Raw genomic sequence first — 27,686 nt, 5'->3', positions numbered from 1 at the left:
TAGATGCTCATACTTTTGAACCATCTCTAAAATAGCTTTTTATTTTCCATTTTAATAAATAAAGGCATCTTCAGCGCACTCGAGGCAATTAGCGATTGTGTTGCGTTGGCACTGCGGACCAGATGGTGATTGACAATAAATGCAAGTTGCTCAATCAGCCACCATTTGTCTGTTTTCATTAATTATCAAGCAAAGTGTATGTTTGGTCCCCAAAGTTGATACTTTGGGAGAAGAAAACCATCCCTTCTGTTGCTCATTACTCTTTAAAGCTGAAAATAGCAGCGTGTGGATGGAGATGGAAGCAGTGCTATTGTTGCGCCTGAATCACAAACAGCTGCCAGAAGGGGTGAGAAATCTAGCACTCAGCTTTTTGTTTGCTCATTACTTGACTAATAGTTTGGTTTTACATATTACTTTATATACTTATTTAACAGATTTAGCAGAATAATATTTGATTGACAAATTTTGCCATTTGTGTTATGTCTAAAGAACATTGGGGCAAATTTGCTAAACACATTGTAATTCAGTACAAAAACCTGTGTCATATTTGCTAACCATCCGCAATCCAATTGAATCTGGCACTAAATGCGCTGAAATAGCCAACCTGATGCGCTGAAATAGCCAACCTAATGCGCTGAAATAGCCAACCTGATGAATGAACATTACTCTATACACATTTTTGCAAACTGACTTGTATGTGCCACTTCCTACGTTTTGCTGCAGTTTCCTGGTGAAATCAACACTAGAGACACTACAACAACTTTGTGGTTTAATCATTGTCACACAATTCACAAGTACAATTGCTGATTTTGATAAAAATAAAAAAAAATGTATTTTCCGCTCTATTACTATGCCCCCTGCTATATTATGATATCAAAAGACTTTTACTTTAACACATGATTTGAAAAACAAAAGATTTTAAAAGTTGTGTTACAGACCCACCTACATATACACACTTATTCTTCTGTCATTAGCTTGCTTGGTAGCTCACCTGATAGAGTGTTGAACAATGAATGTGATGGCTGTGGTTTGAATCCAACCAAAAACACAAAAAGATGATTGAAATGATTGCTTTAGTTAGTGTGTGTTTTCTTTTCTTTATTTCCAATTTGCATTTTAAAACACTATTGGTTAGGGTTAGGTGTTGGTCAGGGTAAGGATGGCTGTTTTGTTAAACTCTGATTTATCTTTTCGGACACTGTTGGTTAGGTTTAAAGCCATTTCACACCAAACGTGAAACTTCGACACGATTTCTTGATGTTATTAGCATTATTTTATGGTAACAATGGATTCCAAATGAGCCATTCACACCTGGAACATTTGCACCGAATGCGAAGCTTTTTTTTTTTAATGTTGATTTTTTTTCTTTTTTCTTCTCCCAGCAAAGAAACGTCCTGACCAATAATATTAGAGCTGTAAATCATGTGTCAGGACCTGCTGCAGTTCCCAAAGCCAGCAGAACAGGTTGCACTAAAGCACAGAAAGCTGTTTTGACCACCAACATTTAACGCTGAAGCAGTGAGGATGTGTTTCATTTGCATCAAATGCCTTAAAACAGATAATAAAAAAAAAAATTCTCCTGTGGGTTCTCTTAACATGTAAATTATATTGCTGAATCACTGCCTTGCATCCCCTTTAAAAAGCTCTCTTATCTTACATGGATTGTCTTCATATATTGCTGTATTTTTTCCCTTTGCATTTAATCTTATGTGAGTTCTCTTATATCTCTAATGTAACAAATATTGCAGAATATTTTCCTTTGTATCACCTTTTTTAATAAACAACTGTATGGGTCTTAAGTGTTTTTATTCACCAAATATTAATAAAATTAATGCTGTGACTTGCAGTGCACTATGTCTTTGTATCAAAATGCCTTTGTATACCAAAAACATGGTATAGTGTCTCCTCAAAATCGTTATTTCTGTGCGATTGTTAATAGTCATTAATAGCTGTCCTTGGCAAGTATTAGTATCTAATAATGGGTCAGACTGAAGATGGTTGGTTGTGTGAGGTGTTTCTTGCATTGTATAGACTCTTCGGCCATTTAAATGCAGTCATGTTTTATTAGTAACATGTTTTGAGAAAATTTAGATACATGCAATAAGATACAATCAGTATAGTTCAAATTGACATTATATGTGTGCATTACGTAATGAATAAAAAAATGACTTAACATACATGCATGGTAGTGGCATATAATCACTCTTATTTCAAATGATAACATGTTTTAACTGTGAATATTATTTTTAACACTATTCTTTCAAATCACCCCTCAGACTGTGTACACATGATAATACTGCTAGCCAACTCAGCAACTCCAGCAGGAGAACTGAAATAGTTTGTGAAGTGTCTCGAATGTCTTCTTTCTTGTTGAGCAACTCAACAACAAACCCTTCATAACTTCTGCAGCTTGTAGAGAAATCAGTTTTCTTTTTTCGACCTGCTTGTCAAGTATGTACCTCTTCTTATCATGGACCATCAAGGGCGGAGGGCAGACCAGCTAAAGGTGCACTGAGCCTCCTACTGTACCGGGGTAAAATTGTTTGTTGATTAGTGCCACCTATTGTAAAGGCGTGAATGTGCTAACGGTGGTCATTCGCTCCGCTTTCTATGGGAAAGGGCCATTCGCCAGCTATTCACCTCTCATTATCATGTTGCGTTTGGTCTGAAAAGGCCTTTATAGTACAGTTTTAGGTTAGGGAGGTATGTTTTATTAAAACCTCCATCTAAAATTCACCCTAAATCCTTGTTTGATTTCAACCTCATTTCACTCGGTTTTGGTGCCCCCCGCTGGACATTTCACTTGAAAACTTCAGCCAAAGGTGTAATGAAGCATGCAATTTCAGTTTTGCAAAACAATGCTCATGTAAATTTCATGAGACCAGGCTTGAAATAGCACTGCATTATGAGGATTTAAATTAAGTTGTCTTTTTTTATTATTATTATTATTCCAACACAAACAATACTCCTTCACTGCAATGAAAGCTTTTTCTTAGTATTTTTGTCTTGTTTTCCAGTAAAAATATCAAAACATTCTTTAAACAAGAAAAACAAAATTGAGAAGCAAAAGGACATTAGATATTTTGTCTTGTTTTCATAAAAATCTAAGAAAAATGTGTTACGTTTTCACTTATAACAAACTATTTGCTGAAGGGTTTAGAATAAATAAATTTAAAAAATAAAAATAAACTTGCTTCAAAGGGAAAACCAGTTTATTTTTCCTACCCAATTTGTAAATAATTTTTCATTATTATTTTGTTAGATTTCTCTGAAAACAAGACTTAATACCTTATGTTATTCATTTATCTTCTGTCTTGTTTTAAGTATGTTACCTGAAAATAAGACACAAATCATACAAGTTTTTTTTGTTTTTTTGTTGTTGTTGCAGTGATTCTATCTAAATAAGGCTTGTTGTTGTGCCTTTATAAAACTCAGCACTATTAGCACAAACATACTGCACTATTAGCACCCGTGAAAAGCAAGTGATGAACAAAATTTAGTTTAAAATGTAAGATGAGATGTTTGTGTAAATTTTGTTGCGATGGCAGCAGTTATTCATCAAATGATGATCAAAATAAGATTTGTCTACCTTGTCTACCTCTTCCAAACACATCATAGTGTCTAACCACAATTAAATTTAGAAGTTTGGTTAACATTGAGTTAATGTTCTCCAACACGTTCCTCATTACAGCACGCTAATTCCCAAAGGTGGTGATTGGCTTGCAGCTGTTGTCCTACACAAGAAGGTAAATGTGATATACTTTACCCAGAGACAATGAAATAGTGTGGTGCTTATAAAGCACTCTAAAAATAAACAGTGAAGGAGATGGAGCACAAGGCTGGGGATCAGTGTCGATGATGCGTCAAAATAACACACTAGCTAGCTCACTGCAATCCTGGAGTGTCAGCTCACCACTGTTCCTTTGATGTTATTTCATCATCATCAATAACCAGAACACCATCCTAATAAACCTCACTGTGAATTCAGTCTGTATTAGCTTATTTCTGCTGCCTTTATATGGTTAGAATACATCCTGTCTGCCAACAACCAAGCAAAATTGTGTCCAGGTGTACCTAAGAAAAACATTTTAATTCAAGGTGGATACATCATGAAGTTGGTTAAGAGAATGCCCAAAATGTGCAGAGCTGTAATCTAATTGAAAGGTGCATTCTTCAAACAATTTGAAATGTCAGATAGTTTTGATTTGTTAATCTTTTCTTTTCTTTTTTTTTCAGTATAATAATAAAAAAAGGGACTTAACGTGGCCAAAGTTACAAATTTCTTATTTTATAGTGACCTAAAATAATGCAAAATCTTAAATATTTCTTACTCATTTTATGTCAAAATTTGTAATCCTAAATTTTTGTTTATTTCCAGGTTTGAATTAGTTATATATCTACTGTATATAATTTGACCCGCATAATTTCCAATCAAGCTGTAATTTTGCGAAATTATGCAAAAAGTGTGACAATATCATTTAATTATGTGTATTTAAAATACATCAAATTTAAGCTTTAAAATTTTAATGACATTTAAAAAAAAAATAATAATAATTGTATATGTATCATGAACTAAGTAAAATTAAGTTTGTTTGTTTTTTAGGATGGAGTGATGGTTGGGGAGCACCAAAAGGGGAGATGGCCTAAGTTTTCACCAATGGCTTTGTGAAATGAAAAATATGGATGGATCACCAGAGTGAGTACCTGTATTGCACAAAAAGACAGAGGTAGAATAAGGCTCTACAGTTTCTAGCTTCATTGTTCGGAAAAGGGCAGATTCTAAGAGACCTCCTGCCTGCAAGATTGTGAAGGCGAAATGAAAGAAGTGTCTCTTTTCTCTGAGGCTAAACTACAGCATTAATGAAAAAGATAAATAAATAAATAAATCCACAATTGGATCCTCTTCTTTTAAAATTTAATGTTCACTGCTGCCACATCTCTGAAAGAAGAGAAGAGGTTATTCACCTCCTCTATGTTATTCTCTCACGGACTGAGTAGTAATGATACAGTATTAAATTTCAGCTGGACAGATGTGCCATCAAATGTGGTACGCTTCACCTAAAATATTCTCAGTTCCTTTCAAAGGCACAATTTTCCTGGAATGCGTATGCAAAACCTGTCAAAAAGAGTTTATGGGCATTAAGACACAAGCTCCACGGGATTATCATCAGTCATTTTTCAGGCTCGTGCAGAGTTGGCGAAAACATGAGCATCCGCCAAAAATAACTGACTCTGCAAGTGAGTCATCCAAAACAATGTGCTCTCTCTACAGCTTACTGTGATTATCTGCAGAATACAACATCACCCAGCCGGGTTTACCCTTGTGATTATCGGTTTTGCTTCAGGACCCAGATTTTTTATTGGACATCAAGTGGAGACCCAACACAGTAACAAAACATTAGTAACTAACATTAATTAATGCATTATGAACTTACAATGAACAATTGTAGTTTTATAAATAAACTTTAACCATTTACTAATGTTAACAATTATAACCTTATTGTAAAGTGTTACCAACAATGCTTTTATTTTTTTTTTACCTTGTATCTCATGAAAATAACAATGAAAACATGGGATCATTTGCCTCGAGGTCAGTGGAGTTTTTATACAGTCACATGACCTCAGTATCTGAAGGGACTCTCTTTTCAATAATTTTTGGACACTTTAATGTTTGTAACCCCCAGGATGAGGAAAAAATAAACACTTTTTTTTTTTTTTTTTTTGTCAAACTTAAACATTGAAATCCTTTAATATTAGCATGAACTGGATAGTCCAAAAATATGCAACATTATTAATGTGACATAGGCTACATAGGCAAATTTACCATTTTTAGTATTAACCATATTTTCAAGTGATAGATTAATTTTTGAAAGATTGTTTGATCGGATGTTCGGCCACTGACATCCACAACAACAGCTTATGGAAGCATTTAATCCATCTTTTTGAGAGTTGAGAAGCCTATTTCTTTTGCCATCCTAACTATGTACAATTCTATAGTTATTTGCATTGTATTATTTGCACTTAATATTGTATTTTCCCTGGTTTCCACTGGCATTTTTGTGTCACTTCTAGGATTGCCACTTTTGAAGGTGTAAAATACGGGACACTCTCTGTAAAGTTGTTATCCGGGGGGCTAAAACTGTGAAGTTTTTATTATTGCTGAAACTAATGGCTTATAAAATATGTATTTGTTTTTTTCTTCGATTATTAATCTCCTTTATCTTTGTTTTTTTTTTTTTCATTTACTTTATTTTTTTCCCTTCACCTTTACTTCTTGTCTTTGACTCAGTGATTGTTTTCATACACTGTTCAATCTGTGTAATTTTGTACATCTTATTGAACATTTACATTGAACCTTTTGTTTTTCAATAATATAAAAAAACCCCAGTTTTAGCACAATGTATGGACATTTCAGACGGCCCTTATTACACCCTTCACAATGTTAGCAAGTTTTAGCACAATGTATGGTCTTTTCAGACAGCCCCTTACAGGTTGTAGGCAAAACTGACAACTCATATCAATGTTGAACTAAGGATCTGGAACTATTTTGCCATCTGACCAGCTTAAATACAGGACAAATTGTGTCCCGTATTGATTCGGCACAGGACGTATCATTTCATCTTTAAACAATCCCTTATTTAACGGGATGGGTGGCAACCCTAGTCACGACACATTAGTTGAGAACCATCAGTATTGTCAATATGAACTACACAATAGCTGAAACACTGATTCTAAATTATTAGATACTACAGTAGTTTAAATAAGCACAAATCACAAAAAGGAGGAAAGTAATAAATTAGACACATTTCCCTTTATTGGCATGGCGAGGCTGCTGAAAACTACACATAAAAATTAAAAATTACAACAAAGATTGTACAATACGTACAACAAACAAAGGCATTGGTTAGGACTCAGCAGAAGGCAACAAGTATAGGAGACAAATAGAAGATAACAGCCAAACACAGTCCCCTTGACCCAAAATACACACACTCTATCAAATCCACACACAAAACCACACACAGCCTCAATATATCCTGTTCTTTATGGAAACACACACAAAATAAATGTCCAAAGCAGTGGCAAATACTTCAAGAATTTTCACTGTGGTAAAAAATCTGCCACTCCACGAGATACACCCAGTCAGGTGTTGTAACATATTGCTACTCCAGCAATTTACAAAGCATACTTGCAACATATACTATATGTTGCAACGATTAAAGCCACATATATCAAACAGGACATGACTCCATACCCAAGCTCTGTGCAGAGAGAAAAATAAGTAGAAAATGTTTGACCCCCTTGATATTGCTGACATTAGACAGTTTCATCTATACCATAACTGCTTTTGAAAGTTGTTCTGACTTTTTTAGTTTAATATAAGGTATATAAAAGTAAGTTATTTTATTCTAAAACAGTTCAACACAACAACAAAAACTGCCATTAATTGACAAAAACTGCAAGGTTACCTTAAGTGTGAGTGACTAGGTACTGTTGTGTTTGGGCAATTTAAATTAGTTACACTAAGGTATCTTTAAACCACACCAAAGAACAAGACAGCTTTTGCTGGTGGTTTTAATTCACTAGAACTCATAACGAGAGCTGTTTTGCTGTAGCAATTGGTTTTTACTTTTAGCAAACCTGAATTGCCATGTAGTTTTTGGATTTTTACCCCAACAACTAGTTTATGTTGCATTTCTTTAATTCAGACCCACACATACTGTACACACACACACACACACACACACACACACCTACATACACACTCACAAACACACACACATTGGTGTGGCTATCTTTATGAGGAATCTCCATAGACATAATGATTTTTATACTGTACGAACTATAGATTCTATCCCCTAACCCTAACCCTACCCCTAAACCTAACCCTCACAAAAAACGTTCTGCATTTTTACATTTTCAAAAAAACATTGTTTAGTATGTTTTTAAGCGATTTGAATTATGGGGACACTAGAAATGTCCTCATAAACCACATTTATAGCATAATACCTTTGTAATTACCAGTTTGTAACCTAATTTTTTTCCTCATAAACCAACCAAACCCGCCCACACACACACACACACACACACAAACACACACACGTATGCATTCATAGCCTGCACATGGAGGGGTAGATAATTTCTCTTTCGAGTGGTTTTACGATCCGTGTTCTGACCCCCTATATATGAACAGAGTCTGGGTAATTAGTCATGTCTGAAAACATACAACAACATGAGCTAAAATACAGCTTTGAAAAATAATTTATTGCTTTTTTTTATTTATTTTTATTCACATTTTCATATTCCATTATTACTTTTCATTATTTTGAGTTATTGTAATGACAAGATCAATATCATCCTATATATTATTATTTTTTTATTATTATTATTATATTTTTTTTATTCTTTTTTTTTTTTTCATTCAAATAAATTTTTTATTTAAAAAAAAATTCAGGAAAGAAAACTGTAAACTTTAGTTTGGCATTCACATAATCAAAAAGTGTGGAGCAAAGACAGATTCTCTGTGGTACAACAAAATACCTGCAAAATAATTTTATTGCTTCATGTAATAAAAAAAGAGATGAAAAGGGGGTATGGAAGTGTTTTAGAGCTGGAAAACAAGTGGACACATAAATCACTTGAGTTTGGAGCAGCAAAGTTCAAAATGAGCCTAAAAAAGTGATCATACAATATTTTTTTCTATCTCTGAAGGCATATAAAAACAATATTTTCTTAGAACATTTAATTTACATCCTTTCCAGTGATTGTTGAATAACAAAGAATATAAATAGCAAAAATTTGTAAGGCGCATCATGTGAGATGGCAGCCATAAATATTTTGATTAGAATACTGAGATAAATACATAAATAAGCATGAGTTACTCTGTGTTAGTCATCTCTTTGTCAAAGTGTATTATCAAACAGGAACAATAACAATGATTCGTGTGCACAGTGAAATTAAATAAAAGCTATTGATTCCTTCAGACATAAAGGATAAAAAAATATCTTGGGGCTTATCTTTTTATACAGTTGTGAACATAAACTCATGACAATCTATCTTACACTGCATGTACAAGCAAAACACTGAGTCATTAACTTTAAAATCGGATGAAACTGCACACGGAGCTAAAAAAAGAAAAGGAAAAAAGAACAAAGGAAAAATAGAGAAAAAATCTGTTGCAAGCCCCCCTAAAAAGAGCAATAAATCTCCATACATATTTTTACAATCAAATCATGTCATCTAAATGCCATGTAGGTTATACATCATTGTAATGACTACTGATCAACATTCTCAATTAAGAAAATTTCATCTTAAAAAGGCTGCATTTTACAGTGCATAACTGTAACAAACAAACAATGCTGATATGCACATGAAATAAAAATATTCTTTTTAATAATATCTGTAAATAGTTGACTAAATTTTTCTCCCACAATAAATGTAGACAATGTTACCTTGAACATCCAAGAAATTTCCCCAAACCCTTATCAATAATGTAACCACATCCAAACACCGGATAAAAAATAAAAAAAACACAAAAATAAACTCCAAACGATAAAAACAGACTGAACAAGCTGCACTTTTTTCACCTCTCAAAAGCGCTGAGGGTGATGTGGTGTGTGGAGCAAACTCTGATGAAGATATGTCTCTTTCAGAGCCTCATGCAGCAGTACAGCACACACACACACACACACAGATCGGAGTAGTCCACAAAAGTAGTGTCCAATAGACTACTCCACTGGCTATTCCCAAAGGTAATATCTCTCCTCAGCTTTACAGCAGCTAGGTTCATGTAAACTTTGCTTGCAGGTATACATATATATCCTTTTATATACGTATAACTTTTTTTCATACACATATATTCTTCCCACTTTTATAAAGTGTAAAACTTCTGGTAGTCTTGTTTTGAAAGAACAAAAACAACAGTGAGGTATTGCAAATCCCTCTCTTTGTAGCCAGCTGGTGCTGTGGTGCTCATTACCTTCTCAGGCTGTACTGGGCCTCTCGTAGCAAGCTGTCAAAATCCATGGAGTCATATTTGCTTTTAGTGGAGGCTGGATCAAAGTCGTCAGAATTGGAATCTGAAAGAAGTGAGAGATATTGGCAGATTTTAACATCTATGTTAATCAGGGACATTGGCCTCCAATTTCAATATGTCATTTTCAAAGGTGTAATTTAACCTCTGTGTTGGTCTGTTTGTAACAACTGCTTTACAGTTTGGGGATCTCTTGCTGATAGCAAAATACCATGACAGCCAAGGGTTAAATTGGGATTTAGGAGGTGCATATCAGCAATAGAAAATTAAAATTATGTCATCATGTATTTACTCTCATGCATTTCAAACCTGTTCCAAACCATTATTCACTTTCACTTTATTCATCTCTTTTTTGTGCCACATATGAAAAAAAAGAAAAAAAAAAGAAAAGAAAGTAAAACAGGTTTGGAACATTAAGGTGGGTAATTGATGACAGAATTTTCATTTTTGGGTGAACTATTCCTTTAAAGTGCATTTGAATTAGCATTATTGGGCATTATATGCTAAAACACTTGCTAAAATGCAAACATTGGTTTGTGGGAGTTGCCTGTTTAAAACACAACAAATCTGCCTTCTATGACTCAGACTTTGCTGCTATCATATCAATCCCTCCTTTAATATACTTGTCATCTGGCTTAAATAGCAAACTTCAATAATTAAACAGAGTCGGGAGCTCAAGATGAAAACTGGACTGCTATTAGACATTCAGTTTGATTCGTGGCCAGGATAACAAATATGTCTGTCTTATCTCTAGTGGCAGGCAGCTTCACAAATGGTGCCCCCACATGCACAGTGGCACAGTCAGAGCACATGAGAAATGGTAATGACCATGGCAGGCAGGAGATGCCAGTCGTGATCTAATACTATGGCTAAGGGGAGGATTGTGTCATGCCATGCACCTTGAACGATGAAAAATGCCCCTGCACTCAACTTAGAACTAATGGACAGAGTCTCAGAAAACAAGGAGCAAAGCGGAAGAGAAAGGCAGAAGATTGAGAGGAAGGTTTTGAGGCTGCCATGGTGTGGCATTTTTCTAGTTCCTTCTTTGTCCCGTTATTTCCTCTTTATCTGAAACTGTCAGCACCAGTTCAGACTACATTCACCATAAAACCCTCACTCTGGTGAAAGGCCTAGCGAAATGAAGGTTAGCCCATCCATCTGCACTGAGGTTGGGCTAGATTCCCAAATAGAATAGCTTTGCAATATGTCCCTTAACAAACGCTTCTATGCTCAACTTTGAAGGACATATTACGTCCACAATCTGAATACATTTGGCCTTAACCTGAGCCTTCGAAATACACAGTAATGCCCTCATTATTCAAAGGAAAGTGTTCTTGTTCCCTTCCATTGACCTGCAGCACCATCAATGGCACTGAACCAATCATCCCAACGTCCCAAGCATTTCACGTCCTTGACCTCACATTTTGTGGAAAATTAATGTGGAGTGGAGCATTGACTAAATATTGAAGTGCACACCACTAGTGTTCCATTCGTCTTATTATAACCAGGGTTGTGCACCATTCAGAATTTAATTGAGAATGCCTTTTGAATTCCAGTTAAATTCCTAAATTTGAATTTGTAGAGGTAGCAAACATGTTGGAGAATTTTAATTCAAATTTACGGAAGTAGAAATGAAATTCCTCTCTTGTGTTACTGTGTTGAATTTTTGTAAACTGTAATTAAGCAACATTCCTCTTTAAAATGATAATTGAACATCCTGTGTGTTGTGACCAATTCAATTTAACTTATGAATTGAAAGGGAACCATTTCTTAAATTCTAAAACAACCCTGATTATGATATAAGGCAATAATCTTATGTTGGGCTACACAGAGGACCATTCCCTCCAACATGGGAAGGATCTGCCCTTAGGATTAAATTCCTTTGCTTGCTATCTCTTCCCTGCCCCCCAAAAGACACATTTATCCTTTGGGAGGGAGAGATCCTGATTGCCTATTACCACCACAACCCCATAAAAGGCATCATGAGTAGAAAAAATCCCCATAATATTTTACAAAGGAATTTGTCATTCACAGATCCATCAATGTGATACATTTTAGATCATCACCGTGGTAATCCTGGACAGAGGGCATAGTGCATATAAAAGGAGGAATGCTCTACTGACAGTGGTTCAAATTATGGGTCGGAACAAAAATCCTGCAAGTGTGTCTAAAAGCCTTTGGATATGTTTAAGAAAGTGGATGATGGGGTGAGATTGAAAGGAAATAAGTGCTTTGGGATGGAAAACACATCGAGAACTCCGTGAGAGAGACAGACCAGTGCTCTGTTCCCCAACCTAGAGAGTTGCATTTTAAGGTATCATAGGCACTCCTAGCTGCTGTTTCAAAAAGGTAGGACACAATTACTGTATGTTGTCTACTAGAGATACATAGTTTCAGTGAAATTCAGCTGTATCACATGCATCCTTTGCAAGAAGATGGCAGAGGAAATGAGAGAAATGTTGATTATTCAGTATTCATAACAAAATAGTTCAGTGCAATTAAAATAGCTTATATCGCATATTTAAAGTGTCACATCTCTATTCAAATTAATTGCTAGTCGAGTCTCCTGTGCTAAGTGCTATTTGGTGCCTATTTAGAGCATCACCAAATCAGTTATTTTATGTTTTATCTTGTGAATTTATTTATTTATTAAATATACACTAATTTCAAATTGTGTGATTGCAACATGCTCCAAAAAAAGTTGAGACAGTCAAGTGTTTACCAGTAATACTGTGTAACATCACCATTTTTTCTAATAACACTTATTAAGCATCTGGGCACTGAAGACACAAATTTTCCCCCCATTTATCCATTATGCAGGACTTCAGCTGTGCAATTGTACAGGGCCTTCAATGCCGCATTTTGCGCTTCATAATGCGCCACACATTCTCAAATGGAGACAGATCAGGACTTCAGGCAGGCCAATCTAGCACCCGCACTTTCTGCTTACGCAGCCATACGCTTGTAATCCAGGCAGCATGTAGTTTGGTGTTGTCTTGCTGTAAAATATAGAGATATTCCTGGAAAAGATGGCATCTAGATAGCAGCATGTGTTACTCCAAAATTTTACATCTTTCTACGTTATTGGTGCCCCCAGAGATGTGCAAGTTAACCATGCCATGGGCACAAACACACCCCCATAACATGACAGACACTGGCTTTTGGACTTGATGCTGAAAACAGCTTGGATGGTCAATTTACTCTGGCCCAGAGATGGCTATTAAATAAAAAAATAAAATTAAAAAAAATGATTTGAAATGTGGACTCGTCGGACAACAAAACATGATTCCCCTGTTATACTTTCCATCTCAGATAAGGCCGAGCCCAGAGAAGTCTGCTGCGTTTTAGGACAGTATGGCTTCTGCTTTGCCCGGCAAAGCCTTAACTTATATCTGTGGATGCAGCAGCAAATGGTGTTGACTGACAAAGTTTTACTGAAGTATTCCTAAGCCCATGTCATGATATCCATTACAGATGCATGACACTTTTAAAGACAGTGACATCTGAGGGATCAGTGGTCATGTGCATTAAGAAGTGGTTTTCAGCCTTTCCCTTTACGCACCAAGATTGAATTCCTTTAATTTTTCTTTTTGACTATTTTGTGCATTGTAGAGATTGAAATGGCCAAAATTCTTTAATTTTGTCTTCGGGGAACATTGTTCTCAAAGCGTTGGATTGTTTTCCAATTTGTTGGCAAATGTGCGAGCCTTGACCCATCCTTGCTCTTAAAGGACTAGAATTTTGTTTGGAGGCTCCTTAACACAATTGCCTCACCTGTTAAACATCTGTTTCACATCACCTTGCTATTTCAACTTGCCAGATTGTTAATAGTTTTTTATTGCCCCTATCTCATCTGATTTGAAATTAGTGTATATTAAGTATATTAAGGTAAAACATCAAATAATGTGTTGTTGTAGTGCTTTCAATATAGCACAGGGTGAACAGAATTTACAAATTCACTCCTTTTTGTTTTATTAAAATTTTCCATACTGTCCCAATTTTTTCAGAATTGGGGTTGACTGGGATAGATAGAGATGAGCTGTTTATTTATAAATCAGTCACTCCCTAACAGAGCTCTTCCTCTTAATTTCTATTGTTTCTCCCACTGTCTTTCACTCTTTCTGCAGTTGGCTCACTTCTCAGTGTCACGGTGAGGTCTTGTTCAACAGTAGGCAGATGGAAACCCACTTGCGTAGAGGAAGCTGATGGGACTTGACCGTATTATCCTACCCTTCCTTACTGTTTTCACATCTCGCCCTTTTCCAAACATCCATGAGGCCAATATATGAAACATATATTCATGGGTAGAGCACACTATTCTGCACAGAATGTCTACTATATGTATAAAGAAACAAAAAGGTGCACTTAGGGTGCATCTTTTGTAATTTGAAAAAACATCAAAGAAGACATATCTCAAGACTATTATTTATGTGTTAAGAAGGCTATTGGGTTGTGTTGTGACTGTAGTCACTTGTACAGCCAAGCTGTTCCACTTACCTAAGTCTGTGTAATTCGATTTACTGAACTGCTTTTGTCCACCAAGGCAGAGCTCAAAGTGAGGCTCATTCGACCAGCGCAAGGTGTGTCCATTCTCAAGGGCAGCAAGTGCGTCACAAGTGTAGCGGTAGGTGATGAAGCCAAAATTGTCCCTGGAAGAAAAATAGAAAATAAAGAGTCAGGTGACCGAGGGTACAGAAACTAGGTACGCTTCTTTCAGTCCCCATTCATACCATATAATTGCAAAATTGGAATCAATAAATAGGTGACTTCTCACTTTTCTGCAGCCAGTGTTACAGTGTAATCCTATTTGTAGTCTTTTGCGAAGACAGATTCAGCATTTGCTATGTGGGAGTTGCTAAGGAGATGAGCCAACCTTTCTGAAAGAAACAGCTTAAACCAGCCTTAGCTGGTTTGCTTGTCTAAGCTGGTCTCACAATCATGTTGGTCTATTTGCTGGTTTTAGAGGGATTTTGGGCACTTGTCATCTGGTCAGGTTTGGGGACTAGCTGGCCAACCAGCTTAAACTAGCTGAGTACGAACTTGGCAAAGCTAGACCAGCTGAAGATCAGCTAAGTCTAGCAAACCAGCTTAAGCTAAGCCTGCTCTCTTAATTACTTTCCACTGGGCTAAAGTACATAATTAAGTAGATTTGGAAGATTCCTTTAATGCTCAAGAAAGATATTGACTCATTTTACTATTTAACACACACAATCCAGAAACAAACTCAGACTGACTCCAGCCCACAGTCTTACCCGTCATGTCTCAAGTTGACTGTGCACTCCTCAATCTCGCCAAAGACTTCAAAGCGGCAAATGAGCTCAGTGCGTGAGCTGTCGGCACGAAGACATCCCACATACACCACTCGCCTCTCCTCCTGGTCATAAAGGGAACGAGAGAGGAGAGATTAGTCTAACATAGAGCTTCTGCCTTCCTTTGTTCCCTCTTTCCTCTCTCCTCAACTTTTTTCAATCTCACCCCATGACTGTAATTAACATCCAGCACTGTGGGAAAGCCAAGAACAGTCTGGAGAAAATGGCTGGAGGACTCTCTTTTATCATTTTCACTCTGTTTAATGTGTGTGGGTTCAAGCAAGCAGTACAGTACAGCAAAACTCTCTCTCTGGCTACTTTAGGAATGGGATACTATCTCACTTAAAAAAAAAAAAAAAGGTAAAAAGTAGGCATTATTCCAAGTTTTTCCCCCACACATTTGAATCCAATTTTGCGTAAATACACTACCAGTCAAAAGTTTTGAAATACTTGACTGAAATGATTCTCATGATCTTAAAAATCTTTTGATCTGAAGGCGTATGCTTAAATGTTTGAAATTATTTTTGTAGACAAAAATATAATTGTGCCACCATATAAATGTATTTCATTATAAAACTAAAATTTAATAAAAAAAATAAAATAAAAAAAATTGATGACTTGGACCAAATAATAAAGAAAAGCAGCCAATAAGTGCCCAACATAGATTCAGTATTCTCCAAATAGACACAACATAATTCCCATAGTTCCATTTATGTTATTCCATAGTTTTGATGACTTTACTATTATTCTAAAATGTGAAAAAAAAAAAAAAAAAAAAATAATAATAATAAAGAATGAGTAAGTGTTTCAAAACTTTTGACTGGTAGTGCATGTCTTTAAGGGATAGTTCCCCCAAAAATTAAAATTCTGTCACCACACATCTGACTTTCTTTCTTCTGTGGAACATAAAAGGAGATTTCAGGCAGAATAACAACAGAATGACAAAAATGAATGGTGACTGAGGCTGCCATTCTGCCTGGCATCTCCTTTTGTGTTCCACAGAAGAAAGTCATACAAGTTTGAAACAACATCAGGATGAGTAAATTATGACAGAATTTTCATTTTTGGGTGAACTATTGCTTTAAAGGGATAGTTCACCCAAAAATTTAAATTCTCTCATTATTAACTCACCCTCCTGATATCCCAGGTGTGTATGACTTTCTTTCTTCACCAGAACACATTTGAAGAAAAATATAAAAATTTCTCAGCTCAGTAGGTTCTTAAAATGAAAGTGAATGGAGATTTCTCTTTTGAAGCTCCAAAAAACACATACAGTCAGCATAAATGTCATCGATACAACTCCAGCAGCTAAACTGATGTCTTCTAAAGTGATACGATCACTTTTGGTCTGAAAAAATATATAAATATTTAAGTACTTTTTAACTATAAACCATTGCTTCCGTTAGGAGTCACGAGCAGTGTTGGGTGTAATGCATTACTAAGTAATTAATTACTGTAATTAAATTACTTTTTCATTGAAAAAAGTAAAGAAAGGGATTACTCTTAATTTTTCAGTAATTTAATTACAGTTACTTCTGATGTAATTGTGTTAAATACTGTATAGACTCTAGAACAATTCTATATAAAACAACAGTGAATTAAAAATCGAAATTTAACGTCTAATGTTAAAATATATGTTTTCTAATTTAACGCTGCCCCCTTAAATTCTTTGGCCAGTTCATAAATAATTTATTTGATTTTATATGATTTATTTGAAAGAATTAAAAGAACAATTTCATGTCTATCCTTGTATTTTTCATCTGGTCGAGGTTGATAAGGGTTTTAGAAAGTAATTAGTAATAAGTAATGCAATTACTTTTCAGAAAGAGTAATTAGTGCAGTTGTTTAATTACACTGTAGAAGATGTAATTAGTAGTTAGTAATTAAGAACTTTTTTTAGAGTAACTTACCCAACACTGGTCATGAGAGTGTGGAGCTCAAGCAGTCTCTCATGTGATGTATGATACCGACGTAATCTCACATTCTCCACTTGGTTGAGACATCCAGGATAAGCACACAAACGCACCATTGTGAGTAAAGTCTCAGATGAATACATATCTAAACCAAAACCAACCAAGCTACTCTACAGCATTCCTCCGTCTCACTTGTAAACTGCACTGCTCTTCCGGCTGTTACGCACGTGCCTCAGTTCTTGCATGTTTCAAATGCCAATGTGATTACGTCACACGCGCGTATCGCTCCTGACCAGAAGCATGATTTAGAGTTAAAAAAGGTACTTAAATATTGATATTTTTCGCACCAAAAGCGATCGTGTCACTTTAGAAGACATTTATTTAACAGTTGGTGTCGTATCGATGACGTGTATGCTGACTGTCTGTGATTTTTGGAGCTTCAAAAGAGAAACATTTACATTTTAAGGACCTACTGAGCTAATATATTTTTTTTATTTTTCTTCAAATGTGTTCTGGTGAAGAAAGAAAGTCATTCACACATGGGATATCATGAGGTTGAGTAAATAATGAGAGAATATTCATTTTTGGGTGAACTATCCCTTTAACTTTTGGCAGTCTGATCAAAGAATGAGTCAAGTGTTTTGTGGGATACATTATTCCACATACAGTACTAAGATCTGTATACTGCACATTTTTGCAAATGTAGTAGGTCATCCATATATTTTATGTATACAGAAATTTTACATAATTTGCAATAGTATTCATATTATATACTGCAGCAATTGTGAGAGTAGTTGGTTAGTATGCTATTCTGAACATAGCTTCTCTCTATTTACTGATGTGCGGGTCAGGCAGTGGAACAGCTTTAAGCTTTTCGCCTGTACTGAATGTTTCAGCTTATTACAGCTATGGACTAACCATGGGATTATGAAAACAAGATGAGGCCATCATATTATACAGCTATTTCCCCTTTGAACTAATAATGGAGCAGCTATAGTGTTCTGTTGATTTTTATAGTGGATTTTATTAACTATATACCAAATACTGTTTTTTTTTTTTTGGGGTAAATCACATATACTTGTAGGTTGAAGACTTTTATCAGTCCTTTACTGTCTAAAATACTCTCAAAAGGGCTGGTTGATATAGTTAAAAATTAATTAATTAATAAAATACAAAATACTCCATATCTTTTATATACAGTATCATCTCAATATTTATGCATTTATTTATTTGCTTTTTTATTTATTTATTTATTTATGAGAGAAACCATCATTTCAATCAAGTTGTGAAGTACTAAAATATAAAAGAGGTAACAATATAAGTTCCTCAGTTAATGAACACTAGGAATGATATTTAATAATTGATGTTTATTGTATGCACCAATATACCAATACGTAATAAACAACAATATCTGTGTACATCCAGTATGTTTTTACAAAACAAAACAAAAATTAAGATATGAAAAATGCCTCACAGTGACTTTCGTGAACATTTCCATATGTTGATGCCAATTAATCGATGAATTGGAGATTTGAAATGACTGATTGAAATTAACACTTTGAACTGATTATCGGAAATCACTTGAACTTACCAACTAAACTGTTTTTGATACTGAAGTTAAAATCAAAGATGCTGTTAAAAACTATGTCTTAATGCTCTTAAACGTGTAAGTCAGAAAACAAGGAAGGATCACAAAACAATTCTAATGACAAGAACCAACTTAATGGCCAAATAAAAAATACGTTATGGGATAATATTTTATGACTATCATTAAGCCACAGTCACCAGTGTGAGGTACAAACCAAGCCACAGGCACAATAAAACTATACTAGTCCATTGTTCTATGAACCAAAAAAGACAAGGTTACCACATATACTGGGAAAACTTAAAGAACCCACCAGGCAGAATGTATAAAAATATGTAGTTTTTTTATTTTTATTTTTTATTTATTTATTTATTTATTTTTTATTATTATTATTTAATTCTGTTTGCTAATCTTGAGACAAAGAACAAGCCTCAACCCTTTTTACTTGGCATTATTTATTCATATTTTCATGTACCTGCCATTGTTTTTGACATAATAAACTTATGATCCTCAACTATAACCAGAGGTCTATTGTAAGTCATACATAAAATTACGATACATATCTATTGCCCCACAGTAGAACCATAACTCACTTCTGTACATGATGTCACCGTGTCACAACAAGAACAGCGACAACAAAAAACAAAAAAACCTACAAATTAACCGGAACACCTGAGAGGGGTTTCTTTTTGCATTTTCTCTGCAGCTCGCCACACGCTTCTTTCATGTACAATAGGAGACAAGAGTGTTTGCTGAATTGCTGGTTTTGTTGCTGACAGCTGATAAATGTGGTGAGGTTTTAAAGATGACACCCTGAGACTTGCGCTTCATATGAAGCTTTCACATCCTTTGCCCCCCCAAAACCTCTTCTGACAGCTCAGCTGCTGCCGCTAGTAATTGTCCCGCTGCCGCGGCACACGAAGAAATGAGAGAAAAAAATGTACGCCAGGGCCAAGTCATGCGTGCATTATTTGACGTGTGCATTTATCAGTGAACTGAGTTGGAAACCCATCTCATTTCACAGTCTGGTCAGGCACAGCCAGAGAGAACAAAACCGATATTTCATCTCACAGAACTGATTTTCAAATATGTTACTGTTCAAATTAAAATGCTTGTTTTGGGACGACATATTATTATAGCTTTGATTTGGGGTATCTTAAAGGGATAGAAACCCCAAAATGAAAATTCTGTCATCATTCACACACCTTCATGTTGTTCAAAACACCTTTGACTTTTTATCTTCTGCTGATGAACACCAAAGGAGATGTTAGGCAAAATGTTAGCCTAATGCCGGGTTCACACATCCTCCGTGAGCAGGGCGTGAGCGGGGCGTGAGCGGGGCGGTCGCATTGGACATTCAAACTGGCTGCGTCTCTTCCGCGAGAAACAGCAGCGCCTCTGTGCAGGAAATAAAGTTATCTATGGGATCCTACGGCAAATTATTTCTTTAATAAGGTCGTAATAAGCTGAGGCTATTGCTGCTTCAAGGACAACAGTGGGTACTACACCTTTATCAGCACACTTGGTTGTGATTGATTAATGTTGTGTCTAAACTGTACACCCATCTGTACACCTATATACACAGAATGGCAAAAGGTCCGGCAATTTATTAATTCTTTATTTATTTGATTGAGTTTACTTGCATACAGACATTGTAGTGTACTATAAGTTCGGTTTGAATAATTTTTATTTGCTTTTGTGTCTTTTCAATAATATCTTGATTATTTTAGTGTTGAACTGCACCCACAGCTGCTGAGCTCAGCGTAAGCCGCGCGGCAAAAATAGTTTCATCGCCGAAACTATCCGCTCACTGCTGCGTCTGGGACGCTTCACCTCATGACTCACGCTTGCAGTGTAAACAGTGTCATCTGTTAATATGGGCGCAGAAAACGAAAACGCGGTGCTCACGCCATACCCATGCCTCGCTCACGCCCCGCTCACCGTTCACTTTCATTGTATGGAGAAAACAAAATGCAATGAAAGTGAATGGTGACTGAGGCTCCCTAACATCTCCTGTTGTGTTCCATAATATAAATCATACAAGTTTGGAACAGCATGTGTGTGAGTAAATAATTTTTGAGGTCATTTTGGATCATTTTTGGGTGAACCATCCCTTTAATTGAACTTTTTTCCTCGGTTGTCTGCTTGCTAGCATTTAGTCCATGGTGTGATTAATACAATCTGGCACCATTCTAAAATGCAGCAGATATGTTAAAAATACACAACTGGGAGATAAAAAGGAAACACATGTAGCCTGAATGATTCAGAGTTTTGGCTTTGCATTAAATCACTTTCTGAAAAAAAAAAAAAAGCGAGAGAGAGAGAGCGCGCTGGGATAGCTGTGTGCTTCAAGCTTTCTGTAGGCATAGACAGTGATGGGAGGGAGAGAAAGCCTGAGAGACGGATAATGTCTGTGCTGATGTACAATTCCTGCCAGTAATACAGAAACCAGAACAGAAAAACACCTCCAAACCTAATAATTGAATAAAATAAAACGGTGTGTTTACTCACTATTGCTTTTTGCCATTGTCTCTCCCTCTGCTCAGCCCTCTCACACTCTTGCTTCTCATAGTTGCGTCGATACTCTTCCCGCTTTAGGCACTCGTGCTGATATTCCTCGTAGCTCTCGTACCTACAGTTGAAAAGGAGGGGAAAACATTCCAGGAAAAAATGTCATGTGCCTTATTTGAACAAAAATCACAAATGAGATCTCTTAAGCATATTGCTTGTTTCTTCAAAACAGCAATGAGATTAAATGGAGAGCAAATGGAGATGTTTATTCTAAATTATTCTTAAGTCTACTGCTTCTCAGATTTTTCTGGGAAAAACCCCCTAGTAATCTAACATGTACCAAGAGTTTCAGAAGAGATCTAAACAATGTCACAAACTGTGCTCAGATCAGCCAGAATACCACAGTTTGCAACTAAATGTCAGATGTTAAAATGAAATCAACATTTCTCATTAAAGCTGAAGGTGTGCAATTTCTGCACCACTAATGTTACCAAATGGATTTGCAACAATAATGGCTGTTTTCAAACAGTTTTCTCAAACACTCCTCCAATCTGCCATTGGTCATACAAAAAAGGTCATCATTGCCATCGGTCACCCTAAACTCACACCATTGGTTGAACCAGCATTGCTATGCCAAGCTGGTAAAAATAGAGCAATGTTTACAACAAAACAGTGCTAACACATTTCAGGGGAATCAAAGAAAGAATGGCTTACTTATAGTTGTCTCTGTACATTAAGATGGTATAGGAGAAAGTATTTTAACATTAAAAAAAGAAAATACACACTCCTCCAAAAAGATCAAATTATCTGGTCTATGTTATCCACATATTTTTTTTCTAATTGACCTTTTTGCCTATGTATTTTCAATCGCTTTCCACTCCTAATTCATCTACAAACAAATAGCAAAAACCCACAGAAATATACGACAAACTAACCAATAGAGGTTGCTGCAGTAGTGTGGGGAGTAAAGATGGAGTGTGATTGTGTAGTGTTGTCTTAGCGACTGTGGTTCGAATCTGCGTTTTGTCCCACTCATTTTCCAATCTGATTTTCTGTTTCCACTCTTAATATTTCTATTAATACTACTTAAAATAATAGATAAAAATGAATATAAATGTTGATTTAATCACAGTAATTTGGTCACAGTGAATGTTAAGGAGTGCAGAGAAAAGGGTTTGATCCAGAGGCGGGGTATGTCGATCGCACTGGTTTCTGTGTGAAACCATAACCAACATTACTGAATGAATGTTACATTTATATAGCGCTTTTTCTGACACAACAAAGCACTTACTGTCATAAAACCAAGGTTATTTTTTCTAAGGTAAGGTTAAGTTTAGGTTTAGGGGTAGGGGTTAATGTAGTTTGTCTGTGGGACTCTAAATAAACACAATAAACACACTGCAGTGATGCCCCTATACTGTATGTAAGTATTTAAATATGGGTGCAAATGGTATCTAAAACTATTTGCACCAGGGTGCAATTAGTATTTACCATTATTTGCTCCAGGGTTGGGTTGCAAATAATATTTACCACTATTTGTACTGGATGTAAATAGCATATATCATTATTTGCACCAGGGTGCATATAGCATCTGACACTATGTGCACCAGTGTGCAATTAGCATCTAACATTATTTGTACCGGGGTTGGGGTGCAAATAATATCTGCCACTATTTGCACTGGGGTGTAAATAGCATATACCATTATTTGCACCAGGGTGCAAATAGCCTCTGCCTTTTTTTTTTTTTTTTTAAGCTCTATACTTTTCCTGTATGTCAACATTCATCTCTTTTTTTTTCTGTTTTTACTACTCTACAAGTTTTACGAGAAATGTCTGAGACAAAGTTGATGTTTGAACGAAACAACTGAAAACTCCATTAAATCTCCTGAACTATAAAAGTGCAACCTCTTAGCAATAAACAATTTGCTCTGAGAACATAGATGTATTGTTGTTTTGCTCAAGTGGCCTTGGGAATCAGCTAGCTCTGAGCAGAGCGCTTTCCATTCTTCTTAGCGTAAAAGACAAACAAACACATTAATAAGATGTCTCATTACATCGCGAAAGGTTACAGCTCCCAATGGCTAGACTCTTAAGGGAATATAGCAGAAATTTGGCAGCTGTGCCTGTCAGCACAACTTCATATGCCATTACTTTTTGCTTAGTTTGAACTTTGCATCCAAAAACTGCAACTTTTTCTTCAACCATTTGCAGCAGTGGCAACAACATGGTGTACAGGTACAATATGAGCAGACTAAAGCTCATATTGTGCCCATCAAGGAGAAGGTATATCAGAGAGGTAGTGGGTCCCTAATGAAAGCTGTTCTTGCCAACGGAAGCTTTATTGTAAAAGTTTTAAAAGTTTAAGCCTTGAAATGATGTATCATCATAACTCATCATCAATTAGACCGAGTCAGCAAGCCACTTGCTTCATTTGCATAAGGACAGACTTTGAATACTTTGAAAGTATTGCAGACAAAGTAGATTATCTTTTACCTCATGTACAGGTCTATAATATCAGCATGCATATTTTCTAACATAATAGTACAGGGTTCCAGCAGATCCTTAAAATGTCTTCAAATGTCTTAAATTCAGTTTTCCAAAATTTAAGGTCATAAAAAGTCTTAAATATCTTAAATGACACAACAAAAGTCATAATTTGTATTTAAAGAGGTCTTAAATTTGGGTGCGGAAGACATATCATATCGTGATATGACCTAATGTGATTATCAAACTTAAAAAGAATACGATTTAATTAAATAAATGCATGCAATGCATCCTTCAAAGTGAAAATGTGGCACTGTTGTATTTTCTCCAAGCACATGGGGGCTTGTGAGTGTTTTCAGCCGTTGCAGAGCAGTATGCCCCCTTCTAATTTGTATTTATTTATATAATGGTAAATAAACCAATTTTAATGTGATATATATGTGGAAAACATGTCTTGAGTATTTTAAACATCATATATCCTACCCTGTTTTACTGATAAGCAATGTTAAGACCATGATGAATGTGTGCCCCTGCCTAAGAAAGAGTTTGTGATACATGATTTATTTTGAGATTGTGTTGGTTTGTTTTGGTTTGGGGATACAATATTAATTTTATTTGTTCAGGTCTTAAAAAAGGTCTTAAAAAGTCTTAAATTTGATTTTAAAAACTCTGCAGCAACCCCGTTATTAGGTTTTACATTATATTAAAGAGTAATAAACACAAGGATATTTCACAAATGTAGACACTCACCTGGGCCTCCGACCAAAAATGGACTGGGATTGAGGGCTTCTATAAATCCTGGAAATAAAAGTGATATTATCCATATTGTCTGGAGACCTGTGTGGTAAGCAGAAAAACAAAAACAAAATGCTTAGTAAATCTAACTGAAAGTATACCTTTTGAGTCTTACAACATAAGCCTTCTTTATTCGAAAGGATCACGGCAAAGAAATGCTATATATAACTGATATAAACAGTGATATAAACAGCAGACATGTGCACATATACAATTTGAGTTGCATTGAAGGAAAAATTGCATGTGCTGTTAACTTTGACTTAAAGGCCAGTAGGTGACATAACAACCCTTGATAACTTAAACATTGGGATAAATAATGTTTTTGCGATAAAATTCAGATTGAGGTTTTGTTGAATTTCATATTGTTCAATATCACCCATTTAAAAATAATGTATTTTAAAGTGTATTCTATGACACACTTTCGAGAAAAGTCAAACGATTCATTATTTTCTGGTAACTTTTAAGCAAAATTGTTTGGATACATCTTTGTTTTAACATGGTAACGTGGAGTTGATATCACCTTTCAATGGATAAAATCCATCAAATATAAGCTGCCATGCCATAGACACATAAAATAGCATTGCAGTCACTAGGTATTAAGAGTATTATAAAATCTGCATCTGCTTTAACAGCATTGCCTCTTTTCCCTTTGTTAAAAAATAAATAAATAAATAAATAAATAAAAAAAATCGTAGTATGCACTGTAAATATTGTCTTGCTGACATGTAACCCACTTTAAAGTGTCCAGGGCTTCGCTCACTGGCTGTTTCTTTCATCTCGCAGGGATGGAGTGGGCAAAGCTGTCAAGCAAAACAACAGCTGCGACTAAAAACAACAGTGCACCATCAAAGAGTACTGGAGAGAAATTAATCTAAAATTCAGACTAATGGGATGAAGGTCCATTGACGAAACCATTTGAGCGGTTTCCACAAGTCTTTCGATTTCCTCAAGTGACACAAGCTTGTTTTCACAAGAAATTACTCTCTTGGATTCTATTTTTCATTGACACTGTTTGTGTATGATAGAGAATGAAAAAAATTCTAAATGAAAGGTTCTGACATTTATACAGTCAACGCACTGCTATAATGGGGACAGAATGTGTGAACTAATTTTCTGAAAGGCTCATTTGGTTTAACAGCAAGAATTTTGCAAGAGTAGAGATGAACAATTTATCCTTTGTACACTCATCAAGTAAACCCTCTAAGGCTCTATTAAGATCATTGTATCTTGAGTCTCATAATGGTGATGCTTATTGACTCTTTTATGTAATTTTACTTTGGTTGTGCAAAATCAGCTGCAATGACTTTAGTGGCCATGCTGTGAGACTCAGTCTTGTGTTCAATCGCAATGACAGCCACAGAAAGATGTTTACTTCCTTTAAACTTGTCCCCCCTGCTGAGACATGTACATTTGTGTCGAAAACGATTGCTAGGTAAATGTGATTCAAAGACAGGAGGTAGACTCCAAACTTACCAAGAGGGAGAACAGCTGTCAGGAGACTCAGAGTGGGAGTATGGAGACCTGGAGAGGTATCTGCATCTGCAGTGAGATGAGGAACGGGAGCGGGCACGTGGCCAGCATGGGGTCAGCTGAGTGGACGGAGGTGAGACAGAGCTCCATGAGAAGGAACTGCTGGAAGGGGAACTACAGGGCGAGAGATCCTGTGGAGAACCTTCCCCCAAGCCGAGTAGGTGCTCACGGCCTACCTCCAGATCCTCAAAGTCAGACAGACCTGGATGAATGTAGTCCCAGAGAAGGCCAGAGTATTCATCCACAGAGTCACTGTTTTCTAGCAGCTGGGTTCCTCTCTGCTCTCCCTCTTTCTCACTAAAGAAGGCTTGCTGAGGGTTTCCAAAGTGCTTGTTGAGCTCTTCCCGGATCTTCTGGTCCCCAAGTAGTTTCCTACCAGCAGAAGTGCAATCTACTGAATTTTTGGAGCTTGACGTGGAGTTGTGGTCCTGTCTGAGAGTATCCATGTCCGGATGAGCCTCCTGAGCTGTGGGTGAAAGGCCCTGAAGCTGCCAGGCCAGAGAGGAAGACGAAAGGGAGGTGGAAGACAAAGATGATGCAGTAGTAGAGGAGGTCGGCATGTTTGAGTCTTTACATTCTAAATGCCGGTCCTCCATTGGCCCAGATACCACTGCAGACGTGGTAGTAGTGCTGTATCGTTTTGTGCTTGTAGACTGGCAATAGTCATGATCGGCAAAGACACGAGGAATGGGTTGCTTGCCACAACGCTCCTCCGAGCCCCCTAGGGGCATTGTGGAGGATGCCTTGCTCAACTGGGCATAGAGCTCAGTCTGCTCAGGGCCTTTCCGAATAGAGCCACTGGTTGGCTGAGGGCAAAAGCCCTCATTGCTCAGCCTGGGCCTTTTGCTTGACAGGGCAGAGGACGAGCATGAAGACAGCTTGTTTTTGAGTGATACTTTGAAAGGGTTCTCTTGACTGGCTTTGTGAGGAGGTGTGGTAGGTGGTGTCAAACCTGGAGGGAGGAAAAAGAGAGAAGAATTACCAAACATAATCCCTTTCTTTCCTTAACAGTACTTGGTTTGATTTAAATACTCCCTTTCATTTAGCCCTAATCCTGATCCGTGCTTTAATGCAACCGTGGCAGAATAATGTAAGCCCAGATTGCAGTGTGATACGGACAGAGCTGCTCAATATAACTTCCTCTAGACTGTAAACAATCCTAAATCATTAGAAAGTAAACATTCAGACCTTAGAATAACACTGTTCCTTTCGGCAGTCATATCAGCGAAAACCATTTAAAATTACAAAGTGGGCAATTCTCATGAAACCTGTCAAGAAAATATCCTGGTCCTATTTTTCTCCAAAATCAATAGAAAAAAAAAAGAAAAAAAAAGAGAGATTATGACTGCATATAGAAAGTGAAGCCTATTTTTATGGACGTGTTTAAACAAACAAAAACAAAAACAAAAAAAAAAAAAACATTGTAAAACAGCATCTTTTTTCTCTTCTTTTTACTGTAATACACTCTGTTATGGTAATGAGAATCATCATTGAAAAAAATAGCAATAGTAGAAGTAAAATGTCCGAAT

The 27,686-nt window shown here is 36.2% G+C and overlaps 2 protein-coding genes across 4 annotated transcripts in view; one reads left to right on the top strand and one right to left on the bottom strand.

The window, feature by feature from the left end:
- LOC127434310 (extracellular superoxide dismutase [Cu-Zn]-like) overlaps positions 1-27,686 on the top strand; it is a 794,804-nt gene that overhangs the window by 48,481 nt on the left and 718,637 nt on the right. The window lies entirely within an intron of this gene.
- The window catches only part of LOC127442676 (peroxisome proliferator-activated receptor gamma coactivator 1-alpha-like), a 54,776-nt gene continuing 33,886 nt past the window's right edge, over positions 6,797-27,686 (bottom strand). For all 3 annotated transcript variants that reach the window (XM_051701248.1, XM_051701953.1, XM_051702759.1), the window contains exons 8-13: positions 26,101-27,109; positions 24,583-24,669; positions 21,349-21,469; positions 15,283-15,404; positions 14,528-14,679; positions 6,797-10,076 (exon numbers count right to left, since the gene is read on the bottom strand). In XM_051701248.1, coding sequence (XP_051557208.1) covers positions 9,973-10,076; positions 14,528-14,679; positions 15,283-15,404; positions 21,349-21,469; positions 24,583-24,669; positions 26,101-27,109 — 1,595 coding nt within the window. In that variant the 3' untranslated portion in view covers positions 6,797-9,972. The remainder of the gene's footprint in view (positions 10,077-14,527; positions 14,680-15,282; positions 15,405-21,348; positions 21,470-24,582; positions 24,670-26,100; positions 27,110-27,686) is intronic.

This window comes from Myxocyprinus asiaticus, chromosome 1 (assembly GCF_019703515.2).
Source record: "Myxocyprinus asiaticus isolate MX2 ecotype Aquarium Trade chromosome 1, UBuf_Myxa_2, whole genome shotgun sequence".
Lineage (NCBI taxonomy): Eukaryota > Metazoa > Chordata > Actinopteri > Cypriniformes > Catostomidae > Myxocyprinus > Myxocyprinus asiaticus.
This window is presented reverse-complemented; position numbering and strand designations above follow the sequence as displayed.